Below are 20,811 nucleotides of genomic sequence, written 5' to 3'. Positions count from 1 at the left end.
ATGTGTAATCACTTAAACATTATAGATGGATAAGCAATAAAAGAAGCATAATTTCATTGTAGTTACTGAAGAATTTAGAGTGCTTATTGAATATGCTTTAAGAAGAAATAATAAATAATATGCCAGGAGTTTAAGGGATGAAAATAAAGCCCTTTTAGATTAATTGAGGACAGAACTATATCATGGACATTTCCAACTGCCATGCCTGGAGCCATGCTGCTTTAAAGGCCTCAAAAGCTAAATTTCCTAAGATTTCCTAAGATAAGATTTTGCACTTTTTTTGTCAAAAGATGACAAATTTATAACAGGTCTCAAACAAAGAGTCTCAAGCTCCGATTAATACAAATGTTAACAATGCAATTTGCGACCCCACTTAAACTACTGTCATAAAAAATGTGTTAAGATTTACATTACAATAAACAAAACAAAAACATTTGAATATATAGTGAGCAAAACATTGTAAATAGTCTATACTGTCTCTGTATGATGTCCCAGTCCTAGTTAGAGTATTTTTTATAGACTTTTTAGTATTTTATACATACATACATGCACCAACATGTCACAACTCACAATAACACAGGTTCTAGTCCAACTTACCGTTTGTCGTCTCCTATAAGTGAAGTTCTTCCATAGCAGCAGACCCAGCTGAGTGGAGACAGGCATCTTCACTCAGGTCCTCCTCACGCTGCTCGCTGCAGCTCTCAACTGCAATGACACAAGACGAGAGCAGGACGTGTAAATAACAGGTACCCAGGTACAACCAACAGAGCAGCACAAAGGTCCAGGCCAAAGTGCAGCAGCCTATCTGAAATCCTCCTGTTCACGTCTTCAATGTCCTTCTCTCTGGTTCTGTCTTGTTGTATCCTGCCCACAACACAGTTTTAGATGTACCCATCCCAGAATTCCCAGCATTCCCGGTACTAAAGAAGCTTAGTGTAGGTGGAGATTTATTCGTCTCTGCCCAGGCATGGCAGGTAGCTGCACAGCAAGCAGCTGCATTTGATCAAAGTGCTGCCAAAGAAGAGTGGGCTGCTATTGTTCCATGCAAATGAAACTATTCATATGTGTTAAGGATGTGTGATTTTTGGCTCTAGCCATCTTTGTTCAAAGTTCAGAGATCTCGTTACTGATTCAATCAGAATTGAGTCACTCAGAATTGCCTAAGCTGTGACATTTATTTTACTTCAGAAGTAAAACAGGCAAGTATCAAAACTACATAAATCTCTAAGAAACTAGAAATACACTAATTCAAATTAACTGTAGATGTCGACTTCTCTCACATATAATGGCTGTTATAACGATTTTGACATGCCACAACAAGTTTTCTTTACCTAGATCATGAGTATTTCTGGATCAATAACCACATGATTATTTATTTAATTTCCTCTTCTTCCATCTAAACATATTTTCATTATGATATTTCACTGGACTAGTGAGACATATACAAATAATCTTATACATATTTTTAATCAGAAAAAAAATTATTTAAATAATTTGATGAAATATTGACATCACGCCACACCTCATGATATTCCTGTTGTTCTCCATAGGTAATGTACTGCCTAGTGACCTTCACTGGATTTTCTGACATGTATGGCATTTTTGTTCACCACATGTACTACGCACATGAAAGGAACTGTGCGTCCAGTATTGTCATTGTCAATTGAGGTCTAAATATATTACATCCTACTTCATATACATGCATATAAATGGCAAGTCAATAAAATCTACTTGAGTGTTTTAAAAATGTATGAATTGCATTAGCAGCCTCAAATACATAATATACATTTTATATTACTGAGAAAACAATTTAATGCAAGGTTTCCTTCTGTGTATAATAATGACTGCTTTGCCACACAATGTATTTGGCCTGATACCAAATTTATAACCTACACTGTTACACCCAGCCTTTCTAACTGGTTAGCATTATAAGATTGTACGAGAGTTTACAATTCCTGTTATTGACTTAGACTGTCTGAAAGATGTAGACCTAATATAATCACACAGAGACAGACAGTCAATTACTTACACTAACATCTTAAAGAGGTCAAAACAAAAAAAGACACACGACTATAAACATGGGTCTCACTTTTTTCAGGCAAGAACTATAATGAATATATGAATATTAAAGCACTGGTAAAGCTGAAAAGAATCCAGACACAGATCTAGTAAAGGACCAAAGCAACACAAGTACGCTCCAAAACAAAATGTTGTCACTGACTGATCAGACGCAAGTGTTATAAAGAGCAGAAAGAATACAGGAGCAATAAACCTATACAGGACCTAGACTCCACTTAACCCATGTGGTCTCTTTGCTACTTAGCAATCCATACTGACTTAGGTCATATTGACTTAGGGCAGCTGGATCAGATTCTGTTTTTCTGAAACAATAAAGACACACCGAACTACTTCTCATACCTGGGGATGTTCCCTCCACCAGGTGTGTGTAATCAGGTGTAAGTGCAAATAAGACACAGAGTGAAAGTAGCATCAGTGTTTGTTTTACTTAAAAAATAAATAAATAAAAATTTATAATAATTAGTATTATATTGATATTTCACCACTTTACAATTATAAACTAAACATAACACGTGTGGTATAAATGAGGTTTTAGGGCTTATAGGAGCTGGACCAGAAAGTAGGTTCTTCTTCGTGTTCGAAAGAGAAAATGGATCGCTAAATCCTAAAGAACATAACGTTTTGTTTTTAGTATTGCTTTAGTATTGCATTAATCCAGTGATCCAGTGTCAGCTACATGAAGCTCTTTACATGCTTCTTCCCTCACACTAGTGGGAACATGTCCCAGACATATTTCTGATTCTGATTCTGTAATACGTCATCCTAATGTAGATGAATTTAGTCTGTATTTATACCCCTAAATCTGGGACAAAATTTCTTGAAATATGTCGAGAAGTCAGTAGGAAAATAACTTCAAAGTCCATATTCCTTCACACACCTTTACTTTAATTTAAACTGGTACAGTTTGGTTCAACAGGTTTGTGGCTTCAATAAATTCCTTGGTGTATTAAATAACAGCATTGCTGCATTGTTCTTCCTTTCTGAATAGAAACACACTATTACTCTGTAATGAATGACAAATGTTTGTCTGTTAAGCGACAAACATCTTTGTTTATTTCATATTCCTCCAAAAAATCTTGGATAAACACTTTCAATTTACATACAATAAAATACAAACAATGCCACGTCTCGATTTCACTTTTTGAAGCACAGTAAGTACTTTCACTTAAAAATTCATTTGAATAACAAAGCTATAGAACCACTAATCGACATGATTAGATGATTAGATTATTTGGTATAAAGAGTATGAAGGGAAAAGTTTTACCTTTTTCCCCAAACACACCTGATGATCTGGTATCCGGGCATTCGCTTTGTTTCCGTCTGAAGTCCTTTAAAGCCTTCTTTCCTTTCAGTAACTCCTGCTCGGTGTGTGTTGTTAAAGTGAGTGTGTTACATTGGCAAAGAGCATCTGTTCTGTTCACTAGCGGCTTTATACCGCAGACAGGGAGCACAGCTAAGAGGTTACCTCCGGTCAAGAAGAATGAGGACGGGCGCGCGTGTGCGCGCGTCAGGGCTTGTGTTTATGTAGTAGTATGGATACAAATGTCCTCGAATGGGTAGGATATAACGGTTTTCACTCGTGGGGACATCTGACCTGTCTCCACAAGAAAATGTATTTGTTATTATTTATTTGCAGACGCGAAACATTTCCTGTTGGTTACTGAGGTTAGGTTTGGGTGTAGCTAAATCATTCATAATCGCTAATAATCATTAATGAACTGCATTAATAAGTAAGTCAATAAGACGGACCTCATAAGGACAATAAAATGAGCGCGCGTGCGTGCGTGCGTGTGTGTGTGGTAGGGAGGGAGGGGCGGGGCTTGTGTGTTGTGCGGGAATGAGACAATACACATCAGTACACATCTGGTGATTAGTGACCTTTTGTTATTCCAGGAGATATTTATTCACATTTGTTTGTATTTTAAAATATTATTCTTTATAGTATGCTATTTTAAATGTAGCCACACGTTGTTAATACACTGTGTGAACACTGTTAATACGTCCTCTTGTTTTTTATTTCAACATGTGGCTAGTCGTTTATGAATTATTTTGAGCAAAATCTATTGTTACAGAATTATAAGTTTACAAGTAAAAAGAATTGGAAACCTCCATGTCTGATATTAGCAACAATCCAGACAGTGTACTGTGAAGTGTGATATATATATTTAGATTAGATTAGATTAGATTAAACTTTATTGTCATTACACATGTACAAGTACAAGGCAACCGCAGAACAGTGAACTGTAATATAGCAAATATGTTTGTATGTTTGTATGTATGTATGTTGTATACCATTTCATTTTAAGTCAAGAAAATGTGTGCTACTTTGTTTACTGTTGAGGCTGTAAGCAGCCATGTTGATTTGATGTCACATTTTAGGGAGGTTCCATCACCCTCACAAGGATAAAGCACTTAATGAAAAGGAATAAATAAATGAATAACTTCAGTACTCAAACAATGATAATAAAGAAAATCCTATTCTATTTTGTTTTATGCCTTTTTACTCTTAGGGGACTTTAAGTTGGAAAGAAAACAACACAAACAACATTTTTTTGTATTGTTTGACCATCAGCATCGCTGATTCAAGTTTTCACTACTTCATGCTGATGGGAAATGCATTTGTGAAACCACAGTACTAAGCTTAATCACAGGCTATTGATAGCATCAAAGCAGCCAAAGGTCACCTTAGACGAGTCAAACATTGTGGAACATGTTACCTCTCAAACACTTAAAATTTCTCACATGAATGCTTGGAAATATTTGGCCATATTGTTTTCATTTGGAGCACAACATGACTTATTTGACAGCACCATGTCGGTAATAATTAACATGATTAGAGTTAAAAACATGGCCTGTGTAGTCATTGCACATGCACTTGTAATCTAATTCATGACACTGTTTTTCTTTGGGGTCAAAATGAGGTCAGACAAAAACCTGCAATTTTAAAAGGGGTGTGTAGACATGTTATATCAGTTGTACGTAAATCTGCTGTGGGAGTTTTATGCATAGACTGACCACAGGTAACCCCATGTGCTCCTAATCTGGAGGAAAGGTCATGTGACGTTACGGCCCCACGTGCTGGTCCAGATGCTGGAGTACAGCATGTTCGAGGAAGTGATGAGTCGCCGCCTGGCATTACTGTTGATAAAATCACAGACTGATGAAATAACGGAAAGAGCGAAAGCTCGGCCAAGCACAGGCATAAGCTTGTGCTGTTTTTCCCAGAAAAGTCATATATTATGTGTGTGTTTTTGTAAACACAAAATTATCCTGATAGCTAGACCAGTAGGAACATGAAGGATTTCTTCTCCATAATCAGAGAACTGGATATGGGCTAATTTCAAAATGGTAAAATCAATTGAAAGAATTTAGTCCAAACTCAGCAAACTATAAGTAACTTCAACAGAGGGAACACGTGTTCTGTCTACAGAACAAAGGACATATTATTTTAGTACTGTTCCACACCTATACTTTTGAACTTTATAAGGAATAGGGAGAATGTCACCATTTCAGCCATAGTCTAAATCTTAGTTTCATTTTCAATTGTGTTGTAAGGGCAGATAAAAGGATCACTGGTTTGTGACCAGTCTTAATGCATATGTAGCTACAAAAAATCTGTTCAGACACAAACTGCTATGTCCTCTACTGTTGCTAATTTCCCCACATACTGACCAAAGATATATTTCTAAAGTATTTATTTTTAAATAAAGGCATGTAATGAGTGTAAGCCTTTTGAAAGGTGTGGAGTGCACTGGTGATATCATGTTTCCTGAGTGCATTATTCTTTATGGCTGACTAAGCTAGGCTTGTCCTGTGGGACAAAGTGTCCCGAGCTTACAGAATCTGGCAGACTGTTACAGAAAGGCTCAGATTGAGAAAAGAAAAACCTGTCTATTTATGAAGAAGGTTTTCAGAGTACAATACACAACGACAATATTGAGATATGCACAATTGAACATACTGTGGCAAAAGGTTATGATTACTTTACCATCACATACACAACATGTAGGCTAAACTGTTTCCACAGAATTGAAAGCATACAGTTGTCTATAATGACTTTGTAGCATTAGAATTCCCATTAAGTTGAACTAAGGGCTCCAAACCTGTTCCAGGATTATAATACCCCTGTACACAAAGCAATGTCCCATGACAGCACTTTTGGTTGAATGAGCAACCTCACACAGCCAAGCAGAAAAATCAAAAGGAAATCCATCCCAAATGAGTGGAGATTTTAATAGCAGAAATACTATTAGATCAACTCCATATGATCTCCATAGGTTTAAAATGGGATGTACAAATAGAATATATGTATGTTTCTGACTATAAGGTGTTTATATACTTTTGGCCGTACAGTTCATATAATATCAAGATACCGATAAACAAAATACTGCTGACTAAAAAAACAAAAAATCATGTGTTTCTGTTGACTCAGCTGATTGGGAGTAAAAGTTCACATTCCACCAGAGGAAATACATAAAAGGAGGCAAACAAATGGTCAACGAAGCAAGCATCCATAAACCACAGTGCTTTGTGGTTTATCAGAAACACTAGATCTTACATGGCTTACTTAACAAAATACAAGAATTGTCCCATTTCTAATATGATGTCTGAATTTACATCTTTAATATGTAGTTGTAGGTGTCCTGTCATGCAGAGATAAAAAAAACCCTCCTTTTTTACCTTTATTCTAAATCTTCATCTTAAATGATCATTACATGAGAAAATGTAATACTCTTCTCAGATCAACACAAAAGGAAACTAGAAGCATTAGACCTCTTCATTCATGAATCAAAAGCTGATGATAATAGCATGTTTACTCAAAGGCATGTTGAGAATCCAGACAACCAGATCTGCAAGCATTAAAAAGGCAAGACAGATATTTTAACTAGAGGAAAACAAAGTGTTCATACATGTCTATTTTGCTTTCCAGTGCATATGTTTAAACACGGCAAGTTTTATTTCCAAATATTTGTAGATTTTATACTGGATTTCATCTAGGAATTTCTCATTTAAATCTTATTTAGGAAGAAAATGCTCAGGAAATACGATAACAATTCACTCACGATAATTTGATATATCCTCTATTTATTGTACTATTTTTTAATTGTCAGGTTGCTTGACGATGACATCAGATTGATGAAATCATACCATTGTGCACCTCTTACAGGGCAGAGATTTAGTGTTTTATCTACAACACGAGACCGCCCTCTAGTGGACGGAGTAAAAAAAGCAACTTGGACTTTGATGCCCAACCAGTTTACTACAGTTGTTTACAGTATAGTAACTGGGTGGGATATCGATTCATCCACCTGTGTCTCCCTCCCTCCTTGTTTCTCTCTCCCCTTTCTTGGCGCCCACAGACACACACACACACACACACACACACACACAAACACACACAGACACACAAACACATACACACACACACACACACACACACACACACACACACACACACACACACACACACACACACCAATGCCCACCCTCTCCCTGGTACAACAGTGAACAATAGAACAATGGCTCCCTTCTCCATCGCGCCTTGGCAGCTCGGTGTCGGTGCCATTGCTGGAGTCAGCTCGTAATGCTGCTTCATACGGGGGAAGATGAGCGAGCAGAGACGATCAGCATCAAGCTCCTATCAGCAAAGGTCCATCTTCAGAAAGGTGGATTTACTCTTTCGATGATTGACAAACATACAGATAAGTCACAATAATGGTTCGACCATTTATGGGGGTTAAAATTAAACATCAGGACAGAGTGTCGCGCTAAATAGCCTACAGTCAAGGCGTTGACTGAAGTGAATATCTGAATAGTTTACTTGGTGTAACCTACTTAACAAGGTTTTACTTAAAAATGGTTAAAGAACCTGTCCATTTGTAGACAAGATGCCAGACGCGTGCGTAAAGACAAAGTGCAGTTTGGAGTGTATTAATATATGAGCTATTTCTCAGCTCTATTCACAATAAACTATCCATCCACAATCTGTCACGCTGAAGCAACAGATAAGATGAATGGTGATGTTCTGTTTATTTGAGTTTTTCATGATTTTAAATGCAATCCATCGTTCCATCTTCTATCAGACGACGCCACAAAACCGTGGTGCTTATTAGCTTTTTAATGAACTTCCGGAGTGGGCGTGGCTACTATATCGATTAGAATAGTAATGCCGCTGACCGTGGTGCTGATTTATATTACGGATATTCTTCTGCTGTTGGTTTTTCTTAATTTTATATCCAGGTGAGCAACACTAAATTAATTATACTGTATGAAGTTAATTGATAATCTGTGAGCATCTAAATGTAGCATTTATATGTAGATATTCTGTAAGGAAGTTTGAATTTTGTAGGTCTATACAAACAGATGGAGTTGCTAACTGGGTGTAAACATCCAGAATTTGTATTTTTTTTTATATGCTAACTATGGTCAATTATGCATACAAATCACTTATTTAAACCGGGATAATGCATTTAGTATTATTTAGAATTTGTAAAATATTGACCGGATTTTAGAAGGGTTATGTAATTTATTCTCTGCGTAATAATTATAAGAAAAATAAGACTATGAATTTATTTTATTGTTTTTCTTTCAATAGCCCTGTTTAAAAGCTGGCAAATGCCTTTAATTTATTATTATTGTTATTATTATTATTTTCATTGTTATTATTATTATTAGTGTTATTTTTATTGTTATTATTATTATTGCTATTATTATTATTATTATTATTATTATTATTATTATTAGTAGTAGTAGTAGTAGTAGTAGTAGTATGGTTCTGATTAATTGTGTAGCCTATATTTTAGTACGTATACAATAAATGCTAAAATTTGCATAATATTAAATAATACAATTGCATAACAACAACAACAACAACAACAACAACAACAACAATAATAATAATAATAATAATATAGGGGAACAAGCACAGGCTTGCACATTCGCAGAGGGTTTAAAATTGGCGGGCTCGTCATGCGTCCCATCATTCCTTGCTTCCGTATCTTTGGCCAGCTCGCAGCGTGAGTGGACGATGCGTTTCTGTTCCGGCTACATCTGCTCAGTCCAGCCGGAAGTGCAGCTCTATTAATCTTGAAGTATTAATCCTTCTTTACCTGGAGGCAGAAGAGGCGATATTAGTTTGCTGCGTTCGCGGGGAAACGCGTTTGCGCGCCCCGTCTGATGGATGCGTCGTGTTAGTGCGCGACACGCGGTTAATGCGGGGTCAAACACACTTCGTCGACTTCCTGCAAGTTGGGCTTATTGTTGTTTTCTTGCGCTGAAGCGTTGAGGTCTGTGCGACTCAAACCTGCAATGGGATGCTGCGGTAGCGCAGAGGTAAAGAAAGCGTGCCATCCTCCGCCTACACTGGCCCTCTGTCGAGCCAGAGACAGAAATCAGAGCTGTAGCTTGTGTGTTGTGTTGTGATTTGGTGTTCTGTGTTGTGGTGTTGTGTTTCTCTGCGGCCGCGGACTTCACGGTTCGTGTTGTTTAACAGTAGGTTGCAAAGCGCATTGGTTAATCCCATTAGGATGTCCCGTTGTTCCTCACATAGCGAAGCATGATGCACTGGACTCTTTGAGTGTTGGTCATTTTGCCTTCTGAATCTCAGTGTTGTGTGTTAGAGCGCAACCCTCAGTGTACTGATGCGCGAAATATCCAAGCAGTCCGACTTGCCATCACCATCCGTTTTACAGCCCATGAGGAGAAAATGTGGTTCCGAAATGATTCTAATGACAAATACGAGTCCAGGGATTTGCTATCGCTTCAATTTCAAATAATTTATGAGTGCAGTCTCTCTGCCACATTTGACGATGCTATGAATGCTTGACTACCTTCATGCTCTTGGCTTATGTAGGACATTGAAGCAAGCAGTACTCTTTTACTCAGCTAATGTACAGTGTTATTTTAATGCAGTGCTGTTGACTGGGATGACATTGCATTTGTGCATTTCAGAGGGTGAAAAGAGAATGGAAACCCTTGGAGGACCGATGCTGCACAGATCTCCCATGGTTCCTTCTATTTATGCTCTTCTGTGGGGGAATGGTGAGCTACTTATTCAGGATTTTATATAATAACAGACTAAAGACTCATGCTGATGTACTCTTTGGAAGGCTATTATTATATGTCATAAACGCAGGGCATAATATTCATTGTATTTTAACCTGAACCCAAGAGTAATTTGTAAAAGTTACAAATACATATATATTAGCAGGTATCCTTATATTAAGGATGCTTGGAAAATGGCTATGTTAATTTGCATGCTTAAAGTTGTGCAAGCTATTTAAAGGGATCTTTAGGCATGTGACTGAATGGCAACAACAGTCACCATTTAATATTTAAAAATTTGCAGTTAGTTAATGGCACTAAGTAAGACATATTCAACACATCTTTTTGAATTGATATTGGAAGAATAAACCTAAACTTATTTGTCGACTGTTTTGTTATTGAACACGCCATGTTGTTATTTTGCTAATCAGTCCAGAGAGGGTAATACTGTTTGTGAATATATTTCCTTTCTGAGAGTCATTTATGGAAATGCAAATGATTGCATAAACCACCACAGAGGCCAAGCTGCATCCTGTTTATAAAGCCAGTTATTGAATTGCAGCCATTTTTCTACAAAATTAACGGTCTTGCTGCAGTATTTTCCCAAGTGCTTGGTTCAATCAAATGAAATTTTGCCAAGTTTTTTTCCAGATTGCAGCCCAATAATTGACGAAACCCTGACATTGAGTAAAGTAATTGATTTTTGGAATTTAGCTGAAGTTAGCTGTTTTGAAACTCCTAATTCCAATAAATACAACCCCTCACTTCATTGTTCCCTCTTCCAGAGCCAAACCCTAAAATCACATGTACATGACATGCCTGACAGATTAAGAGGAAGAGATTTCTGAATTGATGTAGGATAGAAGTCCATATCTTTGTTTTCTGTTTTGTTTTACAGTCTAGAACACAGACAGTTTTTTTAGGCTCACTAGGTTTGATCTAGTGTTGGCATTAATAACGCATATTCTTCTCTTGTCTTCTTTGTGAATTTTCTCTTGGGCCTCTGGATTCCTCTTACCTCTCAAAAACTTGGCAGTAGGTTGATTGGCTATGCTAAATTGCCCTCTGATGCCCTGTGATGGACTGGTGTCTCATGCTGTGTAGGTGCTGGGGATATTCAGGTTTGTCCCTGATAAAGCGGTGACAGAAGACTTTTACATGATTACAACCAAAATAAAATCAAACAAAGCCAAAATGGGGGGCACGGTGGCTTAGTGGTTAGCACCTTTGCCTCACACCCCCAGGGTTGGGGGTTCGATTCCCGCCTCCGCCTTGTGTGTGTGGAGTTTGCATGTTCTCCTCGTGCCTCAGGGGTTTCCTCCGGGTACTCTGGTTTCCTCCCCCGGTCCAAAGACATGCATGGTAGGTTGATTGGCATCTCTGGAAAATTGTCCGTAGTGTGTGATTGCGTGAGTGAATGAGAGTGTGTGTGTGTGCCCTGCGATGGGTTGGCACTCCGTCCAGGGTGTATCCTGCCTTGATGCCCGATGACCCCTGAGATAGGCACAGGCTCCCCGTGACCCGAGGTAGTTCGGATAAGCGGTAGAAAATGAATGAATGAGTGAGCCAAAATGGATTTGTGACACTGCTATATCCAATACTGCTCTGCATTAAATCACAGACTGAAAGCGAAGGACACAAACTCTTTCATAAAAATGTCATGATGTCATAGATTATAAGGATTATAGAACGTAATATTGAACGTAATTTTGACTCAAAACAGCTGGAATGAGAAAGATTTATTTCTTATAATCTGTTTAATGTGAAATGAATGCTTACTGTTGTTTGCTTGTTTTTAGGGTGCTATCTGTGGCTACACTATAGTGACAGGTGGTGCAGCACGCCTGGTCTTTGGATATGACAGCTACGGTAACACTTGTGGCCAGAGGAATGAGGCCATAGAAGGGGTCAAACTCAGCGGCTTGGACCACCGAGACAGAAAGTAAGTCTGCGCTTTTTATGCTTCCTCATGCGTCCTTTCAGATTCTGTGAACAATTCTGTGCCCTTCGATTATCACATCAGTGCATATGTCAGGCAGCTGTGACTTCACCTTCAGATTACAGAGGCCTACTAAAGCCATGCAGAGGCTTTAATAATTCAGAAAGGCTCTAAAGGGGCCCAGAAACACAACCTGCAATGTGCTTAATGGACTACAGGAAAGTTTTTTTTATCCTCATTCATTTGCATTCATGTCAAATTAATTTGCCCTCTCTGTGTTTGGAATAAAGTGTGAGCTTCTCTTTGTTAGTACTTCACAAGTCTGGCTTGGTGGACACAAGTTCATGCAGTAATCGAGCTTTCACTCATGTGTACTGATAATGTGAAAATAATGTACAGTAAAGACGTCCCCATGCGAACCATGCTTTCCCAGAATTCCCTGCTCACAACCACGTCCACTTTACCTGTCTTATCAAAGTACATCCTTTCAAGTTCACCAGGATTTTTATCATACACTTTACATTTTTATTAAAACTTGAATTTAAACCTTTGGTTCAGCCTTGTTTTATTTACTATCAACAATTCTAAGCTTTTATATCTCATGTTCTGGTTAATATTTTAGGTTTGTTAGTGTTTTTTTGCACTCTTTGGTTTTTGGTCTGTTTACTGTTTATGGTTTTAACTCTTCTGTCTGTTTTTTTTTTCACACTTTGATGTTGGCTCCAGATTTTGTATTGTTTGCCTTTTATCGACATTTTAATCTGCATGCATGATGTATGATGCATGCAATGAAAAGGTTTGATACATTTATCGTTTATTAAGCATAAGTAGTCTTTGCTTGCTCTTATCGCCGCATTATACACAGTAAAACACAAGGGAGAATCAACCTTGACATTAAGATTTATGTGTCATTTCTTTTTTGCTTTAATCAATCCACTGCTAAAGAATCTTGCGGTGCTCTGTGTGATTTTTTTTTTCATTTCATTTCGAAGATGATGTCTCAGATGCTATGTGTTTGAAATGACTGGATTAACTAGCTGATAAAATTGTCAGGAGGTGACACATATTTACTGGCTTTCTTGGAGATCATGCCAATAAACCATATGAAAAGGTAAATGCCTCACTGAGCTAAGTCGGCTTTTCAAGATTGTCTGATTGACTTGAATTGAATTTCTATGATTTCCTCCAAAATGCTGGCACACTATGTAGCATTTGAGTGGAAGAATTGCAAACACCTAAAACTAAGAGAACAGGAAATAACTTGGAGTAGTGAAAGCTTTGACAATATGTGGGTTTGCATTTTATGAGGGGCTTCTTGTGGGAGTTATGGCAAGATTATAGCTCCTGGCTAGTTTAGTGCTTTTTATATTACCAGCCACTGCCTAAGTTCTTAATATTTCCATGTATTTGGTATCGTATGTTACTTGTTTAATTTATGATACATGCACTGAGGTGAAATAAGTATTCAGTCATCATTATTGTTCGATAATTAATATACTTCTCCGACTTGTATCCAGCTCAGATTTACATACATAATGTCCTTTGACATTGTACTTATGAAGCTACTGTATATAAAGAAATCTGTATGTTTTTATAAGCATAAACAAAGATGTGTTTTCAAGAATTGACACGGATGTGGAAATAAAATAGGCAAAAGACGCTACAAATTACACCTATACTAATTAGGTTTATGTGAAATGAGTATAAGTAATTAGGTTTTTGCAGCATTCTGATTTAATTTTGGAATATTCATCTTGCAAATTTGTCTTCAATCTTCCAATATTATAAGGGTCCAGAGATTAGCTAGAATATACCTTCTGCAAAACCTCCTTGTGTTATTTTGGTATTGTGCTTGGGGTCATTATCTTGTTTAGTGCTGCACGATTAATCATATCGCAATCGCAATATCAAGCCTGTGCGATTATATGACGCTAAATGCTGCGATTTTATGAAATAAATAAATAATAAATAAATGCATGTGTGGACATGACAACCCATTCTCTCTGAAAGCTGTTTGCCTATTTCATACACTACACCGCTGTCCGCTAAGGCCATCCTTAAAAATATTCTTGTTTGCCGTAACCCGAACGACCCTGTCAATTTAGGACCGACTCAATTTTTATTTTTTATTTTTTGCTTTAAGTCCGACCGACTTGCCGGTTGTAAATTTGCGTTAAGACCGACCTTTTTTTTTACTCTTCAAACAACTAATACAAAAGCAATAAAATAATATTAACGGGTTCGGGCACCATAATACATCTAAGATAAGCATCAAAATAAGGTTTGCAATGATGCGCCCGAAGGCACGGGATGAAGACCCAGTCAGTGACGTCACGATATGCTAATTTGTTTACCAACAAGTTTTAGTTTTTTGATCCACACATTTATATCCAAATTCCTTTTTGAACGTTTATACAAAAATGTTACGTCCAGGTAAAATATCCCTGTTTGGACAGAATGTTCAAAATATCTTATTTTCATGAACATAGAAATTACTTTGTTCTATTTATTATATTTAGCTGTACTATTGAGACAATAACAAGTTTGTTTGCAGTAATGCAAAGATGTTATTTTGTAAAAATATTTTAATTTGAAAACATTTTGCATTTGTTGTTGTTGCTAGTTTGAGTTGAGAAATACAAATTTCAGCATTATCAGTAATCTGTGTGTGCATTTTCCTTGAGAACCAAGCAAGTTGACTCATGATACCATTTGTTTATTATATCGCAATCGCAATATTGACCTCAATAATCGCAATATGACATTTTCCCTAAATCGTGCAGCCCTAATCTTGTTGAATGTTATTTGACCTTTTACTACAGATTCCTCTTCTTTGTAGATGAGATTAAGTTTACCCTTTACATAGACGTCTCTGTGCTTTGTTTTTAGAGGAGTTTTGTGTGGGGTCTGGAGCAGAGAGGATTGCAGTGCAGTTCATTGCTTATTGTTGTTCCTGTTGCTTTCAGGTTGTTCTGCAACTCTGTTCAGGTGACGGCTGCTTACCTTCCTTATTGTTAGTGTGAAAGCGTTGTACAATCTTGTGTGACACACATGTCTGGAGATGATTGCTGTGATTCCATGAACCTTCCTACTGCATATTATCAAAGCATTAATAGGGCTGTTTATGGTACAGTGGTAGCTCAGTGGTTAAAGTGTTGGACTACTGATCGTTGAGAGTTTGGATCCCAAGACACCAAAGCTGCCACTCCTGGATCCCTGAGCAATGCCCTTAAATGAGAAATTGTATAAATGAGATAAAGGTGGGGTTTTCTGTATAAGGGTGGCTGCCATATGTTCTGTTATGTATTTTTCTCTCTGTTATGTCTATGACTTTACATTCTTTTAATAATATAGTGTCAGAATACTTTTCCACTATCAATTTAGTCTTTACAGTTTTTTTTAGTTTTTGTGCTTTTTATGTGAAAAACTATTTGAATTGGCAAAATTGCAAGTAAAGAATTCTTTTAAAATACTACCAGTGAAGAGACATGTGTAAATACTTTCTATGATAGCTGTACTCATGTTCATTACATGCTTGCTGTTTGCTTGATTTTTTGTTCTTACTTTCTATGATCATGAAAAAGTATACACAGTACTCATATTAAATACTGTGTATAAATACTTGTACAGTGACATTAGTCCTGTTGTGAATAATAACTGAGAGTAAATGCAGAAATGATGTATTAACTTTGAAATTCACTATTTCCTAGCGGTGTCCCTCAGGGGACTAATTAGGGCCTGTCTTATTTGACTTCTATATTGATGACATTACATTTACTACAAGTTTTATTGTTATGCTGGTGCTATAATATACTGTATTGTGTTGTAGACAGATTTGTACATTTGATTTATGGCTTTACTGTTCAAAACATATATATTATCACATATTATATAGTGGATAGTTTATATAGACTTCTAAGTCATCAAACAAATTAGCATGCTCATAAATACAGTGATCATCAATGATTACTGCTTACATTTGCTCTAAATCCACTGCAGTAAATGATTTCCTGAAATCTGTGACTCATAGTTATCATGTTGGATGCTGGGAGTTTTTCCAGATGATGATGATGATGACGATGACACATTAAGACTGACTTGCCCAGGCACGGACATTCAATGGCTTTAAAACCTGCCTAGATGCATTATGGTCTCAGCAAATAGGACAAATATGTATAGAAATAATGATAATTCTCTCAGCAATATGGATGCACATAGCACTTCAATTGAAGCTGGCATTCTGCATTTTTGCTCTTATTGCCATTGCTTTGTCTCCAGACAAACCAACGTGAGATAGAACCCAAATTGTTAAACTCAGTAAAACATACTTATACACAAAAGACCTAGAGACAACTGTGACTGGAACAATGAATTAACTAATTACCTTTGAATGGACTCCTTTGGGTCATCCTTCATCTTCCCTGTATTGTGCTTTACTGGTGTGTGTGACAGATTTAGTACAATTCATCTTGGGGTGGGCCATATATGTGGCACCCCACAACCCTTTGAAGTGCATTATGATTATGTTCTTTATTTGCATTTATTAATGAATGATACATCAAGCCTTTTAACAGTTAATAGTGTGATTTAATGTTGTGGAAGTCAGTTTCTGTTCTCACCTACATAACTACTGTGATAAACAGTTACCAGCATCCATCACACACACACACACACACACACACACACACACACACACACACACACACACACACACACACACACACACACACACACACACACCGCCTGCCATTTTACCTTGAACACAGTAAAAAGTAGTGTGCATTATATTCATTCAGGAATGTGATCAGTCACACAATGTTGATTAATGTCCTGTTACAGCAGCTTGGACAATAGATTCTGCTGCAAGGAAATATTGACACACTAATATTTAATTGTTTCTTAACAGTTCATTTACGGTGACCTTTATAGTAAATGCTTTTCATAAACAAAGTCTTATGTATTGTTATTTAAGAGAACATAAATTGTTTAAATCTAAGCTTTCCTGTTTCATTTCAAAACTTAATTTATTTGGTTATTTCTAATGATACCAGAATCATCAGTACTTTATTCCCAATAAAAACCTTTGGCTTCATTTTCTCTGTCATAAATGGATTTCTAACATGACCATTTGATATCTGATGCATCCGCTTGACTGTAGATCTAACATTTATCAGTTATATATGGCACATATCTACCAAGCATTCAGATACGTTTCAGTGTATGGGATGTAGGTTGTGTGCCACATCACGGCTCAACCGTATATATGAGACGTGTTGGTTCCAGCAATGTTGACAGCCCTGTTTTAGCCTCCAAGATTTCTGACTTTTTCTGGATTCTTCTTTTTGGCTGATGTGTGTGTCTTCTGCATCTGACAGGCTGCTTTTGTTGCTCTGTATGGAGGACAATGGGGTCCATGTAGGCACTGTGCACACTCCCCCACTTACGAAAGACTAAGGCAAGGCCATGGTCACGATGGAGATTTTGACTATGGGTAGAAACAAGCCATCGCTTCACCTCCCTGCCAAAAAAAAAAACCTGGCATGAGCCAGCACTCCTGGGATGAAAATATGTGCTGCCTACTGTCGATTTTTATCGCACAATAGTGAAGGCTGTATTCGATGGCCTGATGTGGTATCTGGCTCGTTCATTAGATGAACACTTTGAATAGCACGTTGATATATGCATTTTATCAGGTTTGAATATCTGATACTGTACAACATTTTTTTATTGTGATAATAAGTTTGCATTTGCTCTGATGTTTTACAGATATGTGTTCTTCCTGGACCCATGCAACTTAGACATAATTCAACGGAAGATTAAATCAATGGCACTGTGCGTGGCGCAGTGTCCTCCCGAAGAGATGAAAACCTATGACGATATACGGAGATTTGCTATGATCAATGGTAAGTCCACCTTGCTTCGAAGTCCTCTTGTCATTTAACGGATGCCAGCACAAAACCAGGAACTCCTGAGCTGGCATTTAGCATTAGAATTCAGAAATCTTGACAACACTGATCATTCCCTGCTCTTAAATAGACTGCTAGCTATTGACGTTGATTCCTCTGTTGGTTGCAGAATAATTTATGAACAAGGTTTCGGTGTATGAGGGCAGAATGATTCATCTGATTTTTTTTAAACAAAGGTGTCCCACAGGGATGTGTATGTACGTATTTCCTATCTAATTTGCTACTTCTAAATTCCCTAAGTTTTCAGAGGTAACAGTGTTCTTTTTTAATCTCTGTAAAAATCGTGTTTTATTGATTATTTCCAGTCCTCTTCTGTTGTTCATTTCTTTTAGTGTTTAGTGTTCACAAGGTACCCTTGAGTCTCAGGGTGGTTCTAATTGACACTTCCTCGACTCCTTGATCCTCTTAGCCCTTGATCTAAAATTGATCAAGGATCTATCAGTGTTGTTTATTGTGCTTGAAAGAATCAATGAGTGAGAAAATAGGATTCTTTGAGAGTGAGGATACACAACTGCTTCACAGCTTTACACTGCAGCATGAGACACACACCTATGCTATCTATTCTTCACCTCCTCATAAAAGTTTATCCTCTTTACAGGTAGTGTGTGTGTGTGTGTGTGTGTGTGTGTGGGTGTGTGGCATGCTCTGATTCCACAGAGGATGTATTCCTGACTTACTTACTTTTTACTTCCCAAAATAAGTTCTGGATAAAACCCAACCCTGGCCAGGATAAAGCTGATACTAAAAAAAAAATAATTAAATGGTGCAACCAAATAAGTTGTTGTTCTTGTGAATGTGCAGCGAGACACAATGCAGTTGTGCAACAAGCTAAAATGACAGTTTAATGATCAAGGACATTGTATTCTGCACCTTTGTTTGTCCTCAGTTCCTGTGTCCTTGTATTCCATCGTTTTGTTCGTTCCTTGAGCTCTCAGAGGCAGGAACTCTCAGAATACAAGCAAGGAATGAACACACAAAAAAAGACATTTAAATGGATATGTTTCTACAGACATTCTGAAATAAACTATATATTCAAAAACCTTGCCCAGAAATTCCAGAAACCTTGACTACAACACTTTTTTTTGTCTTTCTTGTTATCAACATTGTGATGATAAACTATTAATTTATACACAATGAAAGCTGCAAACAGCACCTCATGATGCTGTTTACTCAGTAATAAATAACTAGCATGGCACTGGACTAGATCACCCATCAGCCACAGCACACCACAATGTTGTCACGGCTACATCGGACGTTTCCTCACCACACTTCATCATGAGCAGCGAGACAAAGGTGGATGCGAGTGCAGAATATATTTATTAGAATGTGCGAAAATTAACAAAACAAACCGTAACACATGATAACACTAGGACAACAAAACTAACACTAGGACTGGCAAGACTATTGCTGAAGAGACAAGGCAGAGACTACGTAACAGTTTAAAGACAAACCTGAACTTAAATAGCGTGACACTAATGAACTGATACATCACAGGTAACCTCGTTCACAAAATGTTGGCTGGACGTCTGATGAATATGGCACATAAATGAGGAAACACTTGAAGTCGAAGGAGTTTTGAAGTTGTCGTCTGATTGGTTGGATGCTACAGGATTTCCAGGAGTCGTGTGTGTCGCGTTTTTAATGGTCCACATGGAAACAAAGCTGTCGTGATGCTCTACTTCCCTCATGAAAGAAGAAAGCTGTCGTGTTTGCAACTGTGAAAATGGGAAGCACTTATGATGATCAGCTAAATGCTGGATTTTATGCTGGAAGTGATGTGACGTTCACGGTACAGACTCATTAATTTGGATTAATGAGTACAGTCGTGCATTAATTTGCACGACTTTCTTAAATGACCGATCTGTAGTTGCACACCAGTCTGTTATTGTAGAGGCATCAACTTTACATTTTTATGCCCCTGAACACATTGTTGAACAAAATGATCCGACTCAGACTGAGGACTAGTATTTAATTCACGGTTGTCTTTTTTAGCATCTGTTGAGAGTACCGGTTACTTTTGTACACTGGCCTCATGAGTATTTTCTGCTCGTCCTGGACTTTCTTTATGTATTTATCACTTCGGATAAAATAGTCTAGACCTGCATACAGCATAATGATCATTGCCCACTTCATGCATAACATTTGTGCTTTTCAAAACCTACTTGGTTCATGAAACTCATGAAAAGAGCTTATATTTAAATTGTAAACGTCTCTGTATTCTCATTAACCTTAAAGAATTTACAGGGGAAAATGATCTGACTACAACTATTTCTACTACTTCTAGTACTAATAAAATACTGCACTATGTATAAAACTCATTGTAGATGGTCATTAGGGCATAAAATATCTGACCAATATAGTAACTCTTATAATAAATCCTTTGAGAAATATGGCCATAAGATACAGCACCAGTCTTTAAAATTCCCAGCTCAAACATGAATTATTAATTACAGTTGACTATTAATTACATGACTATTAATTACAGTGCAATGTCTGCAGTGAAACTATTTAAAAAGTTAGTTATGTCATTGCAAGAATGAGGAATGGCAGAAGGTTAAATGAGATTTAAATAAATAAATGAATGTATAATATGCCAGTTATATCCTGATTGGCTTGAATTAATGTTGGTCTTTGCCAATGAACAAAACAAGAACACAGATTTTGTTTGCACACAGCATGTGTGAGGTAGGTGTGAGATACTGTCAAACGACACAAAATGTGATAAATTTATGAAATAATGAAAAATAAATAAATAAATCCACTATTGGTTTTTGTTGTTCGTGT

At 37.1% G+C, this 20,811-nt stretch overlaps 2 protein-coding genes across 4 annotated transcripts in view; one reads left to right on the top strand and one right to left on the bottom strand.

The window, feature by feature from the left end:
- abca1b (ATP-binding cassette, sub-family A (ABC1), member 1B) overlaps window positions 1–3,507 on the bottom strand; it is a 33,615-nt gene extending 30,108 nt beyond the window's left edge. The window contains exons 1-2 of one of the 2 annotated variants that reach the window (XM_060886760.1): window positions 3,362–3,507; window positions 598–705 (exon numbers count right to left, since the gene is read on the bottom strand). In XM_060886760.1, coding sequence (XP_060742743.1) covers window positions 598–663 — 66 coding nt within the window. In that variant the 5' untranslated portion in view covers window positions 664–705; window positions 3,362–3,507. Of the gene's footprint in view, window positions 1–597; window positions 706–3,343 lie in introns of both variants that reach the window. The other variant, XM_060886759.1, reaches the window with a different exon arrangement.
- A 4,034-nt stretch (window positions 3,508–7,541) lies between these two features.
- slc44a1b (solute carrier family 44 member 1b) overlaps window positions 7,542–20,811 on the top strand; it is a 32,901-nt gene continuing 19,631 nt past the window's right edge. The window contains exons 1-4 of one of the 2 annotated variants that reach the window (XM_060886487.1): window positions 7,542–7,745; window positions 10,030–10,119; window positions 11,922–12,064; window positions 17,828–17,964. In XM_060886487.1, the coding sequence (XP_060742470.1) occupies window positions 7,686–7,745; window positions 10,030–10,119; window positions 11,922–12,064; window positions 17,828–17,964 (430 nt within the window). In that variant the 5' untranslated portion in view covers window positions 7,542–7,685. Of the gene's footprint in view, window positions 7,746–9,076; window positions 9,412–10,029; window positions 10,120–11,921; window positions 12,065–17,827; window positions 17,965–20,811 lie in introns of those variants that run through there. The other variant, XM_060886488.1, reaches the window with a different exon arrangement.

Source organism: Tachysurus vachellii, chromosome 14, assembly GCF_030014155.1.
Source record: "Tachysurus vachellii isolate PV-2020 chromosome 14, HZAU_Pvac_v1, whole genome shotgun sequence".
NCBI lineage: Eukaryota > Metazoa > Chordata > Actinopteri > Siluriformes > Bagridae > Tachysurus > Tachysurus vachellii.
Note: the sequence above shows the minus strand (reverse complement) of the source record. Positions and strands in the feature narration are given on the sequence as shown.